An 18,535-nucleotide genomic window follows, 5' to 3' on the forward strand; every position below is an offset into this window, starting at 1 on the left:
AATAAATACAATTTGGACTATAATTTGATCTTTTTATTTTAGTTTTTTATTTTAATTGAAGTATTATGATTGGATATATTAATTGGATGTTTTTTAATGGAAAATAAATGAAAATGTTTTCTTGAAAAAAGAAATTTCCCCCATTCCTTATTAAAATTTTGATCTTCCTGATTTCTGATTCTTCTGGTCATTTTTGCCATTTCGGCATAATCCATCAATTTAATCTGCCATATATCTGCAGGCAGATGGGAGGTCTCTCTCTCCACCTGGAGGTGTCAGGGATTGAACCTAAAACCTTCCAATTGTGTTCTGACACTGAGATATGGGCCCTTTCCCTAAAAATAAAGCAAGGTTCTAGTCATCAGTGTTCTTACTTAAATAGCAGAAGCTGACTCAACCTAAATGGTCCTCCCAGGTTTCAGGCAGTGATAGTGGCTCCCAGTTCTACCTGGGAGAAGTCAGGAACTGAACCCGGGATCTTCTGCATGCAAGAATATGAAGAGGCATCCCCACAAACAACTGACTACATTTTGCGTAGCCAGGAGTGTGGACAGACAGTTCCCTGAATCCATCCATCTCTGTTCTAGCTACAAGGAGTTTAAACATGATCACTGCCCTGCAATTTGTCAACAGAAACCGCACGGATCTGAGCCACGAGGGCGAACTTCCCCTGCTGGCTATTTTTTAAAGGCTTCCAAAAATAACCCCGTCTCCGCCAAAGCCACACTTTCCAAGGCGAAGCATCAGCGCGTGACTGCTGGCCTCACTCACAGCTGGGCTGAATGATGGAGCAATTCTGGTGGAACCACAGTCAAGATTAAAAGTCTCCCTTGTCCATCCTTTGTCCGCCCCCGGTCACCCTCTGGGGATTTAAAGCTTGTGCGGTTAAGAACTTGCTATTTAAGCTCTTAAAACACTCCCCCCATTCCGGTTTCATTCAGGTGTCATAAGAAAGCTGCAGATATAGCGCAGGATAGTGCGCACCCCAGAAATGATCTCTTTCAGCTTCTGCCTTCTGGAAGAAGGTAAAAGGGTAAAGGGACCCCTGACCATTAGGTCCAGTCGTGACTGACTCTGGGGTTGCGGCGCTCATCTCGCTTTACTGGCCGAGGGAGCCGGCGTACAGCTTCTGGGTCATGTGGCCAGCATGACTAAGCCGCTTCTGGTGAAACCAGAACAGCGCACAGAAACGCTGTTTACCTTCCCGCCGGAGCAGTACCTATTTATCTACTTGCGCTTTGACGCGCTTTCGAACTGCTAGGTTGGCAGGAGCAGGGACCGAGCAACGGGAGCTCACCCCGTCACGGGGATTCGAACCTCCAACCGTCTGATCGGCAAGTCCTAGGCTCTGTGGTTTAGACCACAGCGCCACCCGCGTCCCTCTGGAAGAAGGTACAGGGTTATAAAGACTAGGACTAGCCGCCTGAGAAACAGTTTCTATCCAAATGTGATTTTGGTTTTAAACACAGTGTAAGGTAGTCTCTATGGGAGTATATTGTATTTAATTATGGGGTATCAGAGTTTTTAGGGGGCTAACCAGGCTGGGATAGCTGGGATAGCAGGCTTGTTGGTTTCTGAATTTCTGATGTAGATTTTTTTCAATTTCGTTGTTCTATATGGGACAATGACAATAAAGATTATTGTACTGTATCGTAAGGAAAGATTATCCCCATTTCACAGAGATAACCAGGGTGGAAGTGGGAGAGACATGCCCGTTTTGGAGAGGGTCCTTAAATCCGCCTCAAAGAAGGGACAAACAGCTAAACGGTTTTGGTCCTGCATACCTGAAGGAGCATTTCCACCCCCATCGTTCAGTGCGGACACTGCGGTCCAGCTCCGAAGGCCTTCTGGCGGTTCCCCTACTGCAAGAAGTGAGGTTACAGAGAACCAGGCAGAGGGCCTTCTTGGTGGTGGCGCCCGCCCTGTGGAACGTTGACTATCAGTGAGCATTTTGGAAGGCCCAAAGAGAAGGATTTGCCTGGCAATCGGTAGCCAAGGTGAAATGTCCTGCTCCAAACATCTGTCCTCATCTCCCTCCCGACCACAAGATCTCTGTACCTGGGGAACACCTGTTCCAGCCACTTGCTCAACGTCAGCACCACTTTCATTTCATTGTCCAGCGTCTGCTTGACGTTCAACAGCTGCAGAGCGTAGACGTAAAGAGTTAGGTAGCCGCCCAGTGAAAGGCACTCCTGCAGGAAGTCTTCAGCCGTGAGTTCGGGGACCTGTAGGGAGGCCACGATCGGCCCCCAGCCCAAATCCTGGCTGAGTGGAGAATCTTTGTACAAAGAGGGAGTTGTGGGTGGGAGGAGAGAGAAGGAGAGGAAGCACTGTTAGTGGTCAGAAGACCCAAATGAGCCAGAGCTCAGAGATGTTCCTTTAATTCCAAAGCAGTTCCTTTAAATCTGTAAATATCCATGAGAACCCATAGAGGCAAAAGGAGCACAAAATATAGTATGAACGGGGCCAAATGGCACCCCAAAAGGGTCAAATCCGCACCCCGAATAAACCGTCTCTCTAAAAACAGTACAATTTTACCGTATTTTTCGTTCCATAAGACGCACCTTTTCCCTCCTAAAAAGTAAGGGGAAATGTTTTTGCGTCTTATGGAGCGGATGCATATGGGAGAGACATGTTTTTGTTGCAGCTGGGGCAGCTGGAGGAGTCTGGTTGTGCTGCTGCCCGTGCACCACGGCATTTCTTCTCTCTGCGCTCCTTATGTAGATAAACTTGAAAAATATGGATGTGAAGCAGGCAGCTGAGGGGATATTTCACTACCCAGGGGATGAATCCTCAGTGCTTCACACAATTATTTGCTCCTCCCCCATGGTAGGCAGAATCAGACTAAATTATTCACTTTTCCCCTGCATATTTACCGTATTTTTCACTCCATAAGACACACCTAGTTTTTAGAGGGGGAATGCCAGGGAAAAAATATTCTTTAAAGGGAGCACTGAGCAAGGCCTGTATGCATCCCAGCCTCTGCTCAGCGCTCCCTTTCACAAGCCGCATGGAGCGCATGCGCGACGCTTGCAGGCTTTTCCCCGAGGAGGGAGAAAAGAGCTCCACGCAGCTCTTTAAAGAGAGGGCGGCTTTTGTGGAAGGTGGGGGAAGGGACAAAGGGCAGCCCCTCAGTCTCTTCCCCCACCTCGCGGAAAAGCCCCCAAGAGCCGCACTCCCTTTAAAGGATGGGCTGCCCTTCTCCCTCCTCAGGGAAAAGCCTGCAAGCACCGAACAGAGAGCGCAGAGAGAAGAAACGCCATGGGGCATCTGCAGCAGCACAACTGGACTCCTCCATCTGCCCCAGCTGCAACAAAACATTTCTCTCCCATACTGGTCTCTACAGCCACGGCAGGCCTTGTAACCTTCCAACAGTTTGACCTCAACCCACAAAGGCATACTCTTCTATTGTCTCCTGAGACAGATGGGCGCCAGCTACAATCTTGGTAACATAAGGACTAGAAGCTTGGCTTTTTGTTTAAATACTTAGGTTCTTGGCATGCTGAAACCTGTACACTTACAACAACATCCAGGTCCTTTCCAACACTTCAATTCTATGATTCTGTGAGGTATCGTCACAAAGGCAGAAGTCCTTGCACTAACACAGCCCTTCTCAACCTGTGGGTCCCCAGATGTTGTTGAATTACAACTCCCATCACCCCTAGCTACCAAGGCCAGAGCTCAGGGATGATGGGAGTTGTAGTCCAACAACATCTGGGGACCCACAGGTTGAGAACCACTGTGCTAACAGGACAGCTTCACTGGGTGCAAACCGCCATCCCTAGACAGACAGGCAGGGCCACCCTGAGTCGACAGTGAGTCACAAGGAAGGATAGTCAAAAGCCTTCCTCTCCATAGCTGTCAAGTTACAGATTTGAAAATAAGGGACCAGCAGCCTCGAAAATAAGGGATCAGCAGCCAAAGTAAGGGATTTTCCAAGCACAGGTATGTTCAACTTCTGAGCACCTCCGAGCCAAAGGCAGAAAGCCCAGCCAGCAGCCAAAGGAACCCTCAAGCGGTGGTTCCCACCGCACAGCAACCCGGCAAAGGGGATGCAGCAAGGAAAACCACCGTCACCTCTCCGCTGGGAAGCGCTGAGCAAAGGCGAGTCCCCAGGCAACGCGGCCGATTTGATCAGCACAATGCATGCAAGCTCCACCCCCCAGTCGTTCTTAGACTCCTTATTGGGTGAGCAACGCAGCCAAGCAACACAGATGGAGCCTCCCTCCTCCCTGGTTGGCAGGGAGGGAGGGAGAGGAGCTGCATCCTTTGAAACCCGGGAAATTTAAGGGACATCATCAATAAGGAACAGCAGCGGGACACGGCTCTGGGATAAGGGAATTCCCGCCAAATAAGGGACGGTTGACAGCTATGTTCCTCTTTCTCACCTTCGTTAAAATAGGCCGTGACACAGGCTTCCGTGGTCTCGGCCATGTGCCGGACCGACGCCAGACTCTGGCACGCAGCTGTTAAGAGAGGCATCACCCCTAAGCCATGCACGGCACCGTCGATCCAGCCTCGCAGACTGACGCGCAGAGACTCTGCCGTGGCGACGCTGGCGTTATTCATCATCGTCAGGGCTTCTGTGAAAAGGCTGCTTAAGGCCAAGTGGCGAGAGTGCATGTCCGTGTCTGCAAAGGCAGCAAGCAAAATGGTTTGTATTTATTTTAATTTAAAAAAAAATCAAGCAAAAGATTTGAAATCACAGGAAGGAAAGAGGAAGGGTGGCTTTTCTGCATAAAGCACTGGGCTGAGATTCATGAGTTTTTTTTAAAAAAAAATATTTATTAACTTAAATTACACACATATACAGTGGTACCTCGGGTTAAGTACTTAATTCGTTCTGGAGGTCCGTTCTTAACCTGAAACTGTTCTTAACCTGAAGCACCACTTTAGCTAATGGGGCTTCCCGCTGCCGCCGTGCCGCCGGAGCATGATTTCTGTTCTCATCCTGAAGCAAAGTTCTTAACCCGGTAATATTTTGGGGTTAGTGGAGTCTGTAACCTGAAGCGTATGTCACCTGAGGTACCACTGTACAAAGAATTTACAATCTCATACTACAAAAAGAAAATTAAAGAAAAAACAATTAAGAAGAAAAGAAGAGATTACAGAAGAAAAGAAAAAAGAAAAAGCAGATTTGCTTACATAAAAATACTTAATCTTCCTAATTAATACTTAAATAAACACTTAAATAAAAAAGACTTCTGACAAAACGAGTCTTTCAATCATTCTCATTGTACTGTTTATACTGTCGTCGTTTTTCCCACACAGTTTTATATTCTTCAGTATTTTTCCCATCTACTCCACAAACGGAGATTCATGAGATCTAGCGCTCTGACAGCACTGGTGAAAAACAGCTCCGCTGAACCCCAGTACTGCAAAACGAGCAGAAATTATTTGAATTTCTAGTTCACCCCCCCCCATCAACTTCTGAAGATGCCATCTTGCTCAGTACAGTGGAACCTTGCTTCTCAAATGTCTTGGTACTCAAACCTTTCGGCTCCCAAACACTAAAAACCCAGAAGTAAGTGTTTCTGTTTTTGATGTATTTTTAATCTTAGTTGGAAGCCGCCCAGCCAGATGGACTGGGTACAAATAATAAATTATTATTATTATAATTATTGAACATTTTTCGGAAGCAGAACGTCTGATGCTGCTGTCAGCTATTGTTTCTGGGTCGCCTGCACCAATCGGAAGCCGTGCCTTGGTTTTTGAACATTTTGGAAGTCAAAGAGACTTGCGGAACGGATTACGTTCAAGAACCAAGGTACCACTGTACTACCAATAACAGGAGGCAGCAGGACTCCATGTATGTACCAGTTTTGCCACCGGAGACCCTTAAAGTTGGGGTGCGAGGCCTTTTCTGTAGCAGCCTTATTTCTCTAGAAGTTCCTCCAAAATGTCTGCCTGGCCTCACTTCTGTTAAATCTTAAAATAGGGGAGGTTAACCTGCCATATGGGACACGGGTGGCACTGTGGGTTAAACCACAGAGCCTAGGACTTGCCAATCAGAAGGTCGGCGGTTCAAATCCCTGCGACGGGGTGAGCTCCCGTTGGCTCGGTCCCTGCTCCTGCCAACCTAGCAGTTCGAAAGCATATCAAAATGCAAGTAGATAAATAGGTACCGCTCCGGCAGGAAGGTAAGCGGTGTTTCCATGCGCTGCTCTGGTTTGCCAGAAGCAGCTTAGTCATGCTGGCCACATGACCCGGAAGCTGTACGCCGGCTCCCTCGGCCAATAAAGCGAGATGAGCGCCACAACCCCAGAGTCGGCCACAACTGGACCTAATGGTTAGGGGTTCCTTTAACCTGCCATATACAGCCCTTCCCAAAAGATTTGCGTACCTCCCCTAAACCTCCCCCTCCAAAATCCATTAAAATGTTTATTTTTTATTTTAAAAATGACACACCATAGGTTCCTCTCTGCAATACCGTGTCCCCAAAAATGGGGCCACAGGACCATGAAAATGTGGCCTTGGAAACTTTGTACTGATACCTCGCAGCAGGAGACTATTTAAGGTCTGAAGCTGCCCCAAATGTGTCCTTTTTTACTTCACTGAATAAGAAAAATGGTTTTAAATGCTGTAGCTGATGGGAAAGTGTTTTGTGAGGCAGCCTTGAAATATGTCATTCTTGCCAAGCCCACTTTGCACTTTGGCCCCCAGAGGGCTGTCCATGAGTTAATGTGGCCCTCAGCCCCCCTAAAAAGGCAATTCAACCGTTTTAAAGGTTTGTTTTTAAAAGCTATTTGTTCCAAGCTGTAGTGGTTCTAGGGGTTGCTCGTGTGTAAGCCGGTGCAAACACCTGGCTGGGTTGCCTGAGTGAACCTTTTCGTGTCCAGACAGCCACTCACCCGTGGCTGTCTCAATCGCTGGCAGAATCCGTCAGTGGGCGTTGCTTAAACTTCTTCCAGCAAAGAAGCTCTTTGACGCCTAGTCTCCTCCTACTCTCTCTGCGCGAAAACCTTCTGCGCAAGGAGGGCGTAGGCAGCGGAGGACCCCTACTCTCCCCGCTGGTCCCCGGCAAGGAGTCATGGGACCGCCTCACCGCTTCCCCCATCTGCCCCCCTTCTCCACTGGTGCTACGCTGATTCTCTTCCCCAGAAGATGGGCTGCCTCTCCCAATCCCGGGACGCTCTCTGGAATCCCTCTGGATCTTGCTCTCTCCCTCCGGCACTGATGGCTGTTCCCTGACACAAGCTGTGCTCTATTAAGAGTGCAGTGAACTGGGTTTTTAAAACCCGCTGCTGTTTTGTTTTGAAGTTTTCCTAATTGGATTGGTTTGTTTTTTATTTTGAAAACAGTCTGACGGTTTCAACTATCTTCCCTAAGTCGCCAGGCTTTGCCCTGAAAGGCAACAGAGATGTGCTCCACATGAAACGGGTGATCAGCCACGCAGTTACAGCCCAAAGGACATACAAAGGGGTCAGCAGGATTGGACCAAAGATCCTGAGATCATAAGAAGGGCATGCTGGATCAGGCCAGCAACCCATCTAGTCCAGTGTCCTGTTCTTAAATTTCTTTTTTTTAAATATAATTTTATTTAACATAATTATTACAAAATATAAGCAAAATATTGCAAATACATACATACATATATATTTCAAATAAGCACACATATAAAAAAGGAACAAAAAAGAAGAAAGGAAGAAAAGAAAGAAAAAATAAGGAGAAAAGAAGAAGAAGAAAAGTTGGAAGAATTTCTTCCAAATTTATTCTACAAATATCTCAATACTAAAATTTCACTGATTGACTTCCATCGCTTACACTGCACTTCCTATATACATTTAAAGCAAGATTGTATCTGTTATTCCACATTTTCCACATACAATCTCATACAAATATTCTAAGCAATAAGTTTTCTAAGTCTTTCATAAATCTATTCTTAAATTTCAAGCGACATATAGAACACCACCCTTCTCTCTGCAACTCCACAAGCTACACACACACACACACACACACACACACAAACACACCAACCTGGAGGGTTAAAGATGGTAATATCGTCCAACAGCTTTGACATCTCTTGCTCCAGAGACAGCAGGGTTATCTTCCCATTTTGCTCCAGGATGCTGAGGAAATGGACGACCTGGCGAATGTAAGCCCTGCACTTGAGGGTTGCATCCTAGGAAAAGCCAAGGGGGAAAAGGTTAGCTCATCACCTCCCTGTTTTTCACAGGAGCTGCTCTAAATTTATTTGTTTAGTAAAATTCATACATCGCTTAATTCTAAGCGCATACAGTGGTACCTCCGGTTAAGTACTTAACTCGTTCCGGAGGTCCATTCTTAACCCGAAACTGTTCTTAACCTGAAGCACCACTTTCGCTAATGGGGCCTCCCGCTGCCGCTGCACCGCCAGAGCACGATTTCTGTTCTCATCCTGAAGCAAATTCTTAACCTGAAGCACTATTTCTGGGTTAGCGGAGTCTGTAACCTGAAGCGTATGTAACCTGAAGCGTATGTAACCCGAGGTACCACTGTATATTAAAGCTTCAAAGCGGTTTCCAAAAAAAGGTAAAAATACTAATAAGAACAACTAACAGCAACAACTTAAGACTTTCTATAAGTTAGATTAACAATACAGTTGTGCCTCGGATCTCGAACACCTTGGCTCCTGAACAAAGTGGCTCCCAAACGATCGAAACCCAGAAGTGAGTGTTCCGGTTTCCGAATGATTTTCGGAAGCCGAACGTCCGGTGCAGCTTCCGATTGGCTGCAGGAACATCCTGCAGCCAATCGGAAGCTGTGCCTTAGTTTTCGAATGGTTCCAGGAGTCAAATGGACTACCGGAACGCATTCTGTTTGAAAACCAAGGTAAGGCTACAGATTTATTTATTTTAAAACCCAGATTAAAACTTGCACCATCCCTGGGTAGCCGTGCCTAAACAAAAATGTTTCTATTTTTTATTTTTTATTTTGCTTAAAATGTATATAGGAAGTGCAGTGTAAGCAATGGAAGTCAAACAATGAAATTTTATTAATATTTTCATATTGAGATAGTTGTAGAATAAATTTGGAAGAAATTCTTCCAACTTTCTTCTTTTTTCTTTCTATTTCTTCTTCTTTTTTCTTTTCTTCTTTTTTATATGTGTGCTTATCTGAAATATATATAGATGTATGGATGTATTTGCTATATTAGCTTACATTTTGTAATAATTATGTTAAATAAATAAATAAATACATTATTAAAGTTAAAAAAAAATGTTTCTAGCAGACGCTGAAATGTGACGGTGCCTGCTTGATGTTAGTAGTCCAGGAGTTTGAAAGTTTAGTCATTGCCACTAAAAGATTGAGCCCTTACAAATGCAGAATGGCATTAAAGCAGAGACATCACCTTGCCAACAAAGGTCCGTATAATTAAAGCTATGGTTTTCCCAATAGTGGTGTATGGAAGTGAGAGCTGGACCATAAAGAAGGCTGATCGTCAAAGAATTGATGCTTTTGAATTATGGTGCTGGAGAAGACTCTTGAGAGTCCCATGGACTGCAAGAAGATCAAACCTATCCATTCTGAAGGAAATCAGCCCTGAGTGCTCACTGGAAGGACAGATCCTGAAGCTGAGGCTCCAATACTTTGGCCACCTGATGAGAAGAGAAGATTCCCTGGAAAAGACCCTGATGTTGGGAAAGATGGAGGGCACAAGGAGAAGGGGACGACAGAGGACAAGATGGTTGGACAGTGTTGTTGAAGCTACCAACATGAGTTTGACCAAGCTGCGGGAGGCAGTGGAAGACAGGAGTGCCTGGCATGCTCTGGTCCATGGGGTCACGAAGAGTCGGACACGACTAAACAACAACAACAACTAAAAGGTTGAGCCCTTACAAATGCAAAATGGCATTTTGTGGCACCTGTAGGTGCTAATTTAGCTGATTTCAGCTGGCAAGTGGGCGCCTATGGGATGAGGCGATTTCGTAGCACAGAACCCACAAGGTGGAGCGTCTCTCTCCTCCCCACCAGGAGCAGATTTAGGGGATCAGGGCCGGTTTGGTTGCAGAGCCTTGGGGAAGCCACAGCTATGAGGTAGAATGGACGGCGAGAGGCAGTGAGGGGAGCCAAATTTCAGCCTCACACAGGGCCCTGCTGATTTTGAGACCCCAAATTCTGCCGCTGTCCCCACCCACGCAGGGCTGTCCTTACCAGATGCATGTGGCTGTCGGAGGAGGCGCCGAAGCCCGCCGACGCCTTGAGCAGCTTGACGATCAGCTCAGCTGCCGGCTCCTTGGCCAGGATGATAGATGGAGGATAGTGGGTGTTGAAGTAGCCGATGATGCTCTGATAGGACAAAACGCTGACGTGCTGCCAAGGGAGGGAGCTGGTCTGGCCGAGGAGGTTCAGCAGCGGAGACTCCTGGCGTTTGGGGGGGAAATGGAGATCTCGTTCATGGTTCAACCAACCAAAGCACCACACTTTGCCTTCAGCTACTCTTTACTCGGGGCGTGGGTGGCGCTGTGGGTTAAACCACAGAGCCTAGGGCTTGCCGATCAGAAGGTCGGTGGTTCGAATCCCCGCGACAGGGTGAGCTCCCGTTGCTCGGTCCCTGCTCCTGCCAACCTAGCAGTTTGAAAGCATGCCGGTGCAAGTAGATAAACTGGTACCACTCCGGCGGGAAGGTAAACAGCGTTTCCGTGCGCTGCTCTGTTTTGCCAGAAGCGGCTTAGTCATGTTGACCACATGTACGCCGGCTCCCTCGGCCAATAAAGCGAGATGAGCGCCGCAACCCCAGAGTCAGTCACAACTGGACCTAATGGTCAGAGGTCCCTTTACCTTTACCTTTAACCTTTACTCAGAGCAGACCTCCTGAAATCAGTGGGCCTAAGGTTGACGTGGGGATTAACTTCAATGGGTATAGAACAGAACACCACAACCCCATATATGAAAAGGAAGTCTTCTTTGCCCCTAATAGCCTCCTTGACTTACCTTTTCAGCCACACTGGCATCCTCTCAACCTCGTTTGTGCTTTTACCTGACCTGTGGCATACATTACAGCTGTGCCTCTGCTTATTATTATTATTGTTATTAATAATAATAATAATAATAATAATAATAATACATTTTTATTTATACCCCGCCCTTCCCGGTTCAAAAACCGGGCTCAGGGTGGCTAACAACAAATTCAAAACACTTTAAAACACTTAATTATAAAAGCATCATAAAATACAGTATAAAAACATGAATAACAATAAAATTCAAAAATCAATTAGATAATCCCCAGGGCTAGCTGGCTGAAATTGGTCCTACTTGGGCCAACGAGGAGGCCAGGGGAGAATTAGCTGTGGGGTCTCAGAGCAGGTGATCTTCATAAAAGGGGAGGGGGAGGGAAAGAGAAGGGAAATAAAATCAGATTATTGCAGTTTTGAACCCCCCCCCCCAAAAAAAAAGCATTCAAGAGAGATTTGGGCCCACGAACATTCCCTTTCAAGGACATATTCCAGCCGGGCAAAAGCAATTCTGCAATGTGCAGAGCAGGGCCGGTGAGCTGCCATGGCCCAAGGAGAGTCCTGTGGAAAGAGACCTGGAGAGTAGCATCTTCCTGCTGCTGCGGGATATGGAATTTTTCCACGCAACCATTTGTGGAGCAGAAATCAGTACCAACTTTGGTTGACACAGGAAAACGTCTGAGAAGCTCAATTCAGGGGGGAGGGTCTAGCAGACAACCGTTGGGCGGGGTGGGGGAGCTGCTTAGTCCTGGGACATACCTCCCTGGTTATAAGTTGCTCTTCCTTTGCCAGAAGGACCACCATATAAAGCAGGCACACAATCATGTCCTGTGTTCCCGGAGGCGGGTTGGGATTCCAAGCGTCAGAGAGGACACTGACCCAGTTGATCTCGCATAGAACCGAGCCCAGGAAGAGGAAGCAGCTTTTGGGACTGCCTCTCTCAACCTGGAAAAGTGAAAAGGAAAGAACAACAACAATTTATTATTTAAAGAACAACAACAATTTATTATTTAAAGAACAACAACAATTTATTATTTAAAGAACAACAACAATTTATTATTTAAATTTCCCCAGCCACCCAGGGCAGCTTCCAGCAGGATATTAAAAACAAGATAAAACATCAAACATTAAAAACTTCCCTAAACAGGGCTGCCTTCAGATGTCTTCTAAAAATCAGATTGTTGTTTATTTCATTGACATCTGATGGGAGGGCGTTCCACAGGGCAGGTGCCACCACCGAGAAGGCCCTCTGCCTAATTCCCTGTAACCTCACTTCTCACAGGGAGGGAAGCGCCAGAAGGCCCTTGGTGCTGGAGAGGCCAGAAGGACAGAATTTGGTTCCTCACCCCTCTTCTCCAGGTGTACAGTTCAGGGAGGGTGCTGGCAAAATTTGGGATTGCCTCCCAGGAGCGCTCACCCTGCGGACACGCAGTGGCAGCGGCAGGACAGCTGTCTTACGAGGAACCTTGCTGTTCTGCTCATGGGCAAACCCCTATCAGGCATTTGAGGAACCCACAATTTCCTTGAACACATTTTGAAGAGCACTGCAGGGAGGGAACCACCAGAAGGCCCTCAGAGCTGGACCTCAGTGTCTGGGTTGAAAGATGGGGGTGGAGACGCTCCTTCAGGTCTACTGGGACAAGGCCGTTTAGGGCTTTAAAGGCCAGCACCAACACTTTGAATTGTGCCCGGAAACGTACTGGGAGCCAATAGTAACTAGGGTGGGGAGGTTCTGGCTCACAGACCCTCATTAAGCTCACCAGACTTCCCCACTTCTTGACCCACTGGCAGGACCACACATTTGCCATCACAGGTTCGGAGCTCTGTTGCATAACCTGAATTGCATCACCTGAAGAGGACAGGGAGCCCCTTCCAAACTTCCTTCCCCGTTCCCCCTCCCTCGCTATGGTTCTCTACCCAAAGCACCTGCCTCTTACTTTAAAGAATTCTTCCATGAGTTGCCGGTCCGGATGCATTTCCCTCCAGGGAAGGCGGCCAAACTTGGCGTGGAACGTGTAGAGAATGTGCTCTGGCATTTTGGGGGCCGTGCACGTCTCACAATAGTGCATCAGGTGGAGCCAAAGTGGCCCGTGGTGGCTTGGCAGCAGTTTATCTGGAAAATGGAAATGGCAAATTTAGCCCAGGTTCCTGCCAACCACTTGCCTATAGGAAGCCCACAAGATGTCCCATAGAATCAGATGAGGTAGCCTTTGTCAGGAGTTCAGCCTACACTCGAGTAGGACCCTGGCAGAGACACATGCCCGACTGGCATGTTCTCTCCCTCCTGGTCGATCATTCGGGAGCTTCAAAAGCTTTCTTCTGCCCGAACATCACAGCGACCGATGCCAACAGACATTGGCACACTTAGGGATCTGCAGAGTCTTCGCAGTTTGCATGACAGACCTCAGCAACTCAGCATTTTAGCTAATCTACTTTATTTACATATAAACACACACGGAGCACTGCAACATGGCTCTCTCTAGCATCAGACAGCAAAGAGAAAGGACAAAGGACAATAGTCCCACTTCACAGAAAACAGTAACACAAACATCCTGTCTCCGTCACTTCCCACTCTGTGGAGTCAAAACATACAACCGTCATGTGAAAGACAACAATCCCATGACTGCAATCACGGAGCAGGAATTCTAACAGCCTTCTCGTTGTTGTTCTTTTATCATATGAAGTGGTCTTATAGTAAGGTTAAGGCTTACTGGGAAATGATATATAATGAAATGAAAAGAATGTTTAAAGTAGTGTTCGTTTAAAAAACCCCAGAAGCTTTTCTCTTGGGAATTATAGGGACAGGACTACCTAAAACGTATAGAAAATTATTCATGTATGCTGCTACAGAGGCTAGAATGTGACTCGCCCAAAAATGGAAAGGAGAAGAAGTCCCACCAAAGGAAGAATGGGTACAGAAACTTATGGAATATGCAGAAATGGCAAAACTTACCGGAAGAATAAGAAATCAAGATAACAAACTTTTTATAAAAGAACGGAAATGGTTTATTGAATGTTTACAGATAAATTGTAAACAGATAAAAGCACTGGCAGGGTTGCTGTAATAGCCTGCAGTTTCATAAGAGTTTATATTTAAAGAAGATTAATAAATGAACAAGTTCAGCTATTTTGGATATGCAGAAAATATTAAAAATAAATTTAAGGAACCTCAGAAAGTGGGGGAAGGAAGTCAAGTTTCAAAATGTCAAAATGATTGTAAAATCAGTGAAATGTATAAATCTGAAAAGTATTAATAATATTTTTTTTTTAAAAAAAGAAAAAGATGGATGATCCCTACTTTATTTTGCCTTCTCTTATGTGTTGTGTGTGTGTATTGCTGTTATGTTGTTTGGAGAGCTTCGGATGGCAAGCAACTAATAAGTTTCTTCTTCATAATAATAATAATAATAAATAAGCCTCGCCTGTTGGGAGAAATTGGGTGGATGAACACCGTCCTGGCAGCATGGATAGCAAAAGTGGGAACGAAAACCACACACAAATAATGTGCAATTCAGTAAAAGGCTAAGGAAGGGAGACATTCATGGCGGGCATGAATATTAAAGGATATATTTAATGGCTGCCAGGATGGACTTTCACCTACCTTTAAAGTTTTCGTGCAGAACTGCTATGCTGTGTGCGTATAACTGCACCATATTTGAAGCCACAGGTGTGTCGCTCTCCAGCCAGGGGTAACAGGTCTGTTTGCTTGATTAAAGAAGATGTAGCGGGGAGAGGGAGAGAGGTAAGAGAGATTTTAGACCAGAGCCACTACCCTCCACCTGCTTCCTGGCGCCCTATCACAATTTCAAGAGGTCAACCAATATAAGGTTATAAAATTGCCTTGTGCCAATTCAGACCATTGGGGGCCATCTATCCCAGTGTAGCACAGGAAATGCAAAAAAGAGAAATACCCAGTATTTAAGAGGAAGCACGCTCATTAAATAAATATACAGTACGGTCGTACCTTGGAAGTTGAATGGAATCCATTCCAGAAGTCCACTCGACTTCCAAAACGTTCAGAAACCAAAGCGTGGCTTCTGATTGGCTGCAGGAAGCTACCTGCAGCCAATCGGAAGCCATGGAAGCAGCGTCGGACGTTCGGCTTCCAAAAATGGTTCGCAAACCGGAACAGTCAATTCCGGGTTTGCAGTGTTCAGGAGCCAAAATGTTCGAGAACTAAGCTGTTTGAAAACCAAGGTACGACTGTATTCTTAACAGAGCTGTAGATAAAAACATACATGCATATCAATAAGCAAAGAGTGTCCAGGGACCATAGTTTCTGGCTCCAGAGTACAATCCAAGGTTATTTTTAAAAATCTCTTAATAAACACTTGAAATTCTTTTAATTTAGACCATGGAACCTTTTGTAACTGGAGTCATAGAATTGTATCAACTATACATCATTTTCCTCCAGGCATGTTTCATTATTGATTCAGTAAATCACACAGCTGTATCCTCTTGCTTTCCTTATTGACAATTGTGACAGCTTAGTGTTTATTTTAAAAAAAATTAAAGACCATTTTTCTTTCCTTTCCTTTTTTCTTTTTTTGCAGTTTTTTAAAAACTTTTTTTAATTCAAAATTAAAACAAACATATTATCCAGAAACATATCATCCTGATATGGAATACGCAGAAATGGACAGATTGACGGGGAGAATTAGGAACCAACGTGACCAGAGATTCTCCGAGGACTGGAAGAAATTTACACAGTATATCAAAAATTTCTGTGATGAGCAAATAACGTTCGTTGGCTTTCAATAAGCTCTGTGAAATTACTGTTAGAAATATTGTTTAAAAAATATGATGTGATTAAGAGTATTTGAGTGCAATATAATATTGGCAAATGTGAGACGAGGATAAAAAAATAAACGGAAAATTATCAGACAAGCTGAGGGAAGTTCTGAAAAAAAGGGTTTAAGTTAAAAATGGATGTATAATTTTGTAAAAATGTTTTTTTATGGAAAATCTAATAAAATATTTATTAATAAAAAAAAAAAACATATCATCCTTATTTTCCCCCGTTTTCCCTCCCTCCCACTCCCTCCCCCCACAAAACCCACCCACCCCCACCCCTGACTTCCCTCAGTTCCAGTCTTTGATTTCTCTAAAAATGCTGTTTTTTGCATGTTACACAGTTGTATAGATCCTCAAACTATTTAGCTGATTATTATCAATAAAAAGATTGTGAATGTTTATTCAAAGCCAGCGAAGGAGTCCTTTCCTTTTTTCTATAACTTGCTCATCCTTATTAAAATTCAATATAGTGGTACCTCGGGTTACATACGCTTCAGGTTACAGACTCCACTAACCCAGAAATAGTGCTTTAGGTTAAGAACAGAAATCGTGCTCTGGCGGTGCAGTGGCAGCAGGAGGCTCCATTAGCTAAAGTGGTACCTCAGGTTAAGAACAGTTTCAGGTTAAGAATGGACCTCTGGAACGAATTAAGTACTTAACCCAAGGTACCACTGTAAAGCTTTCTCCCCCCAAAAAAAGAAATAAACGAGGAGCTGACTGATCATCGCAAACAGAATCACACAAATGCCCTGTCACAGACACATGGAATGTTTCTTCCCTTCGGCTCCCTGCTCACCTTGCATCTTCTCTCTCCAAAACCAAGATCCAAGGCCTAAAAAGTCTGGTGATGACCAAATGCAAAGAGCGCAGCACTGGGAAGGAGGGGAAAAAACACATGTGCAACACAGCAATGAGATATTTTCACAGCACAAACATCTAACATCTATGTTAGCTTCTTTTAATTAAAGCAAGTTGATAGTCATTACAATGCAAAAACAAGTACAGTCGTACTTTGATTGTCGAACGGAATCCGTTCCAGAAGTCCGTTCGACTTCCGAAAACGTTCGACGACCAAGGCGCAGCTTCCGATTGGCTGCAGGAACTTCCTGTGCTCAATCGGAAGACGCGTCGGCCGTTCAGGTTCCAAAGAACGTTCACAAACCGGAACACTCGCTTCTGGGTTTGCGGCATTTGGGAGCCAAAACGTTTGACTCGCAAGGCGTTCAGGATTCAAGGTACGACTGTACACAGGGGAGTGTGAAATGCCAGTGTGAAGTGAAGGACATGAGGCAGGAGTTGGTAATGCAGGTGAGCTGCGCACAGGTGAGCTGCAAGCAAGCTGCCGGCCAACTCTGTGGAGGCTCCTTTTATTGACACAATATGCAAACCCAGGCAGATACATTTTGGGCTGTGACCTTTACACATCCTCCAGTCCCGAGATTGCGGGGTGGTACAAAGCTATTTTGGTGCCTGTTTCTACCGCGTCATTTTCCTCTTGCACAATGTATGACGAAGGAGACAAAGGTCTCAGAGACAAAGGTCACAGACAGGACACCGCAGACTACTGAGACCGCAAAAGGTTAGACAGAGCTCACCCAGCAATCATTCCTACACCAGTGACCTCTCGGAAGCCAGCAAAACAGTAAGCTGAGAAACCAGGAGATAGCAAAACACATTTTCAACCGGGGGGGGGGGGAGAGAAGAGCAAAAAGGGAGGAAGCCACAATGGCAGCAGTCACCCTACGTGGCATGATGCCAGCCTCCCAAAACAGAGGGACCTCAGGACGGCCGTGCCAGTTTTCCTTACACTCTTGCCTGTGTGTTACCTTCCAGAGTCCTGCTGCTGCCAACTGGCTCTCGTGCCAAGTTGGCCACTTCCGAGTCCACCAGGCGGTTGACGAGATACTCCGTGAAGCAGGTCACTTCGGCTATGTAGGGAGCCCACTTGGAGAACAGGCCAAAGCTCCGGAAGTCTTGTGAAGACAAGCGCAGCTTGAGAAAGTAGTCGGAAAGCCAGTCGATCGTCTCCATGACCTGCAGAGGAAGAAAGCTCTGAGGCCTGGGAAGATGTACAAAGCAGATCATGGCTCGCCATCCCAGATGGAGAGCCTGCCACTTTACTTTGCCGCCAGTAGATTATGGGAAACTTTGGACCACCTCCTGTAGGCGACCCAGAGATTTACCAGTAGATTCCGGCCTGCCACCTGTCTAGCTCTGCCTTAGATGATGCATCGTAACAGCGTCACTCAAGGAAATAAGAAACTGCCTTAGGGTGCCACACACCAGAGTTCCATCTAGCAGCTAAATATCAATCAATGAATGTTTATTACGGCAAACAGCTATCATATTAAACCAGAATTCCTGCATAATTCTCTACGTAAGCAATAAAAACGATATGGGATTTAACAATCAATATACTAATGGAATGTACTTGAAATATGCGTCCAGAGAGAATAAAACACCATAAAAGTTTAAAAGAGTAAGAGATTTAACTAAGAACTGTAGCTGTTTATGATGATTTATGCAGCTATGTATTCGTTCGCTTTCTTTGACTTATGGCTATTGCACAAAATCTAGCTATATTTCTAGTGACGTACGAATTCTGGACAGACAAGAGGTAATTTAAATAGCATTCCTCTGTCCTCCCTAGCACTTTTCATACAAGGGGCGTTATGAGAGAGGCTCTGGAATCTGAATAAAATATACAATGAAACAGAACACGGCTCACTGTTTTTATGTGACTACTCTTACATGGACAGATCCAGAATCTTTCTGTATCTACCTTCCAAAAGAACAGATAGCAGGAC

The 18,535-nt window shown here is 45.5% G+C and overlaps 1 protein-coding gene across 1 annotated transcript in view; it reads right to left on the reverse strand.

The window, feature by feature from the left end:
* The window catches only part of EPG5 (ectopic P-granules 5 autophagy tethering factor), an 80,586-nt gene that overhangs the window by 7,404 nt on the left and 54,647 nt on the right, over window positions 1-18,535 (reverse strand). Inside the window, exons 33-41 of the mRNA XM_080973362.1 lie at window positions 17,555-17,762; window positions 16,525-16,600; window positions 14,536-14,639; window positions 12,872-13,047; window positions 11,694-11,879; window positions 10,135-10,344; window positions 7,978-8,122; window positions 4,389-4,631; window positions 2,059-2,278 (exon numbers count right to left, since the gene is read on the reverse strand). Of these exons, the coding sequence (XP_080829488.1) occupies window positions 2,059-2,278; window positions 4,389-4,631; window positions 7,978-8,122; window positions 10,135-10,344; window positions 11,694-11,879; window positions 12,872-13,047; window positions 14,536-14,639; window positions 16,525-16,600; window positions 17,555-17,762 (1,568 nt within the window). The remainder of the gene's footprint in view (window positions 1-2,058; window positions 2,279-4,388; window positions 4,632-7,977; window positions 8,123-10,134; window positions 10,345-11,693; window positions 11,880-12,871; window positions 13,048-14,535; window positions 14,640-16,524; window positions 16,601-17,554; window positions 17,763-18,535) is intronic.

Source organism: Podarcis pityusensis, assembly GCF_964106645.2.
Source record: "Podarcis pityusensis genome assembly, chromosome: 11".
Taxonomy (NCBI): Eukaryota; Metazoa; Chordata; class Lepidosauria; order Squamata; family Lacertidae; genus Podarcis; species Podarcis pityusensis.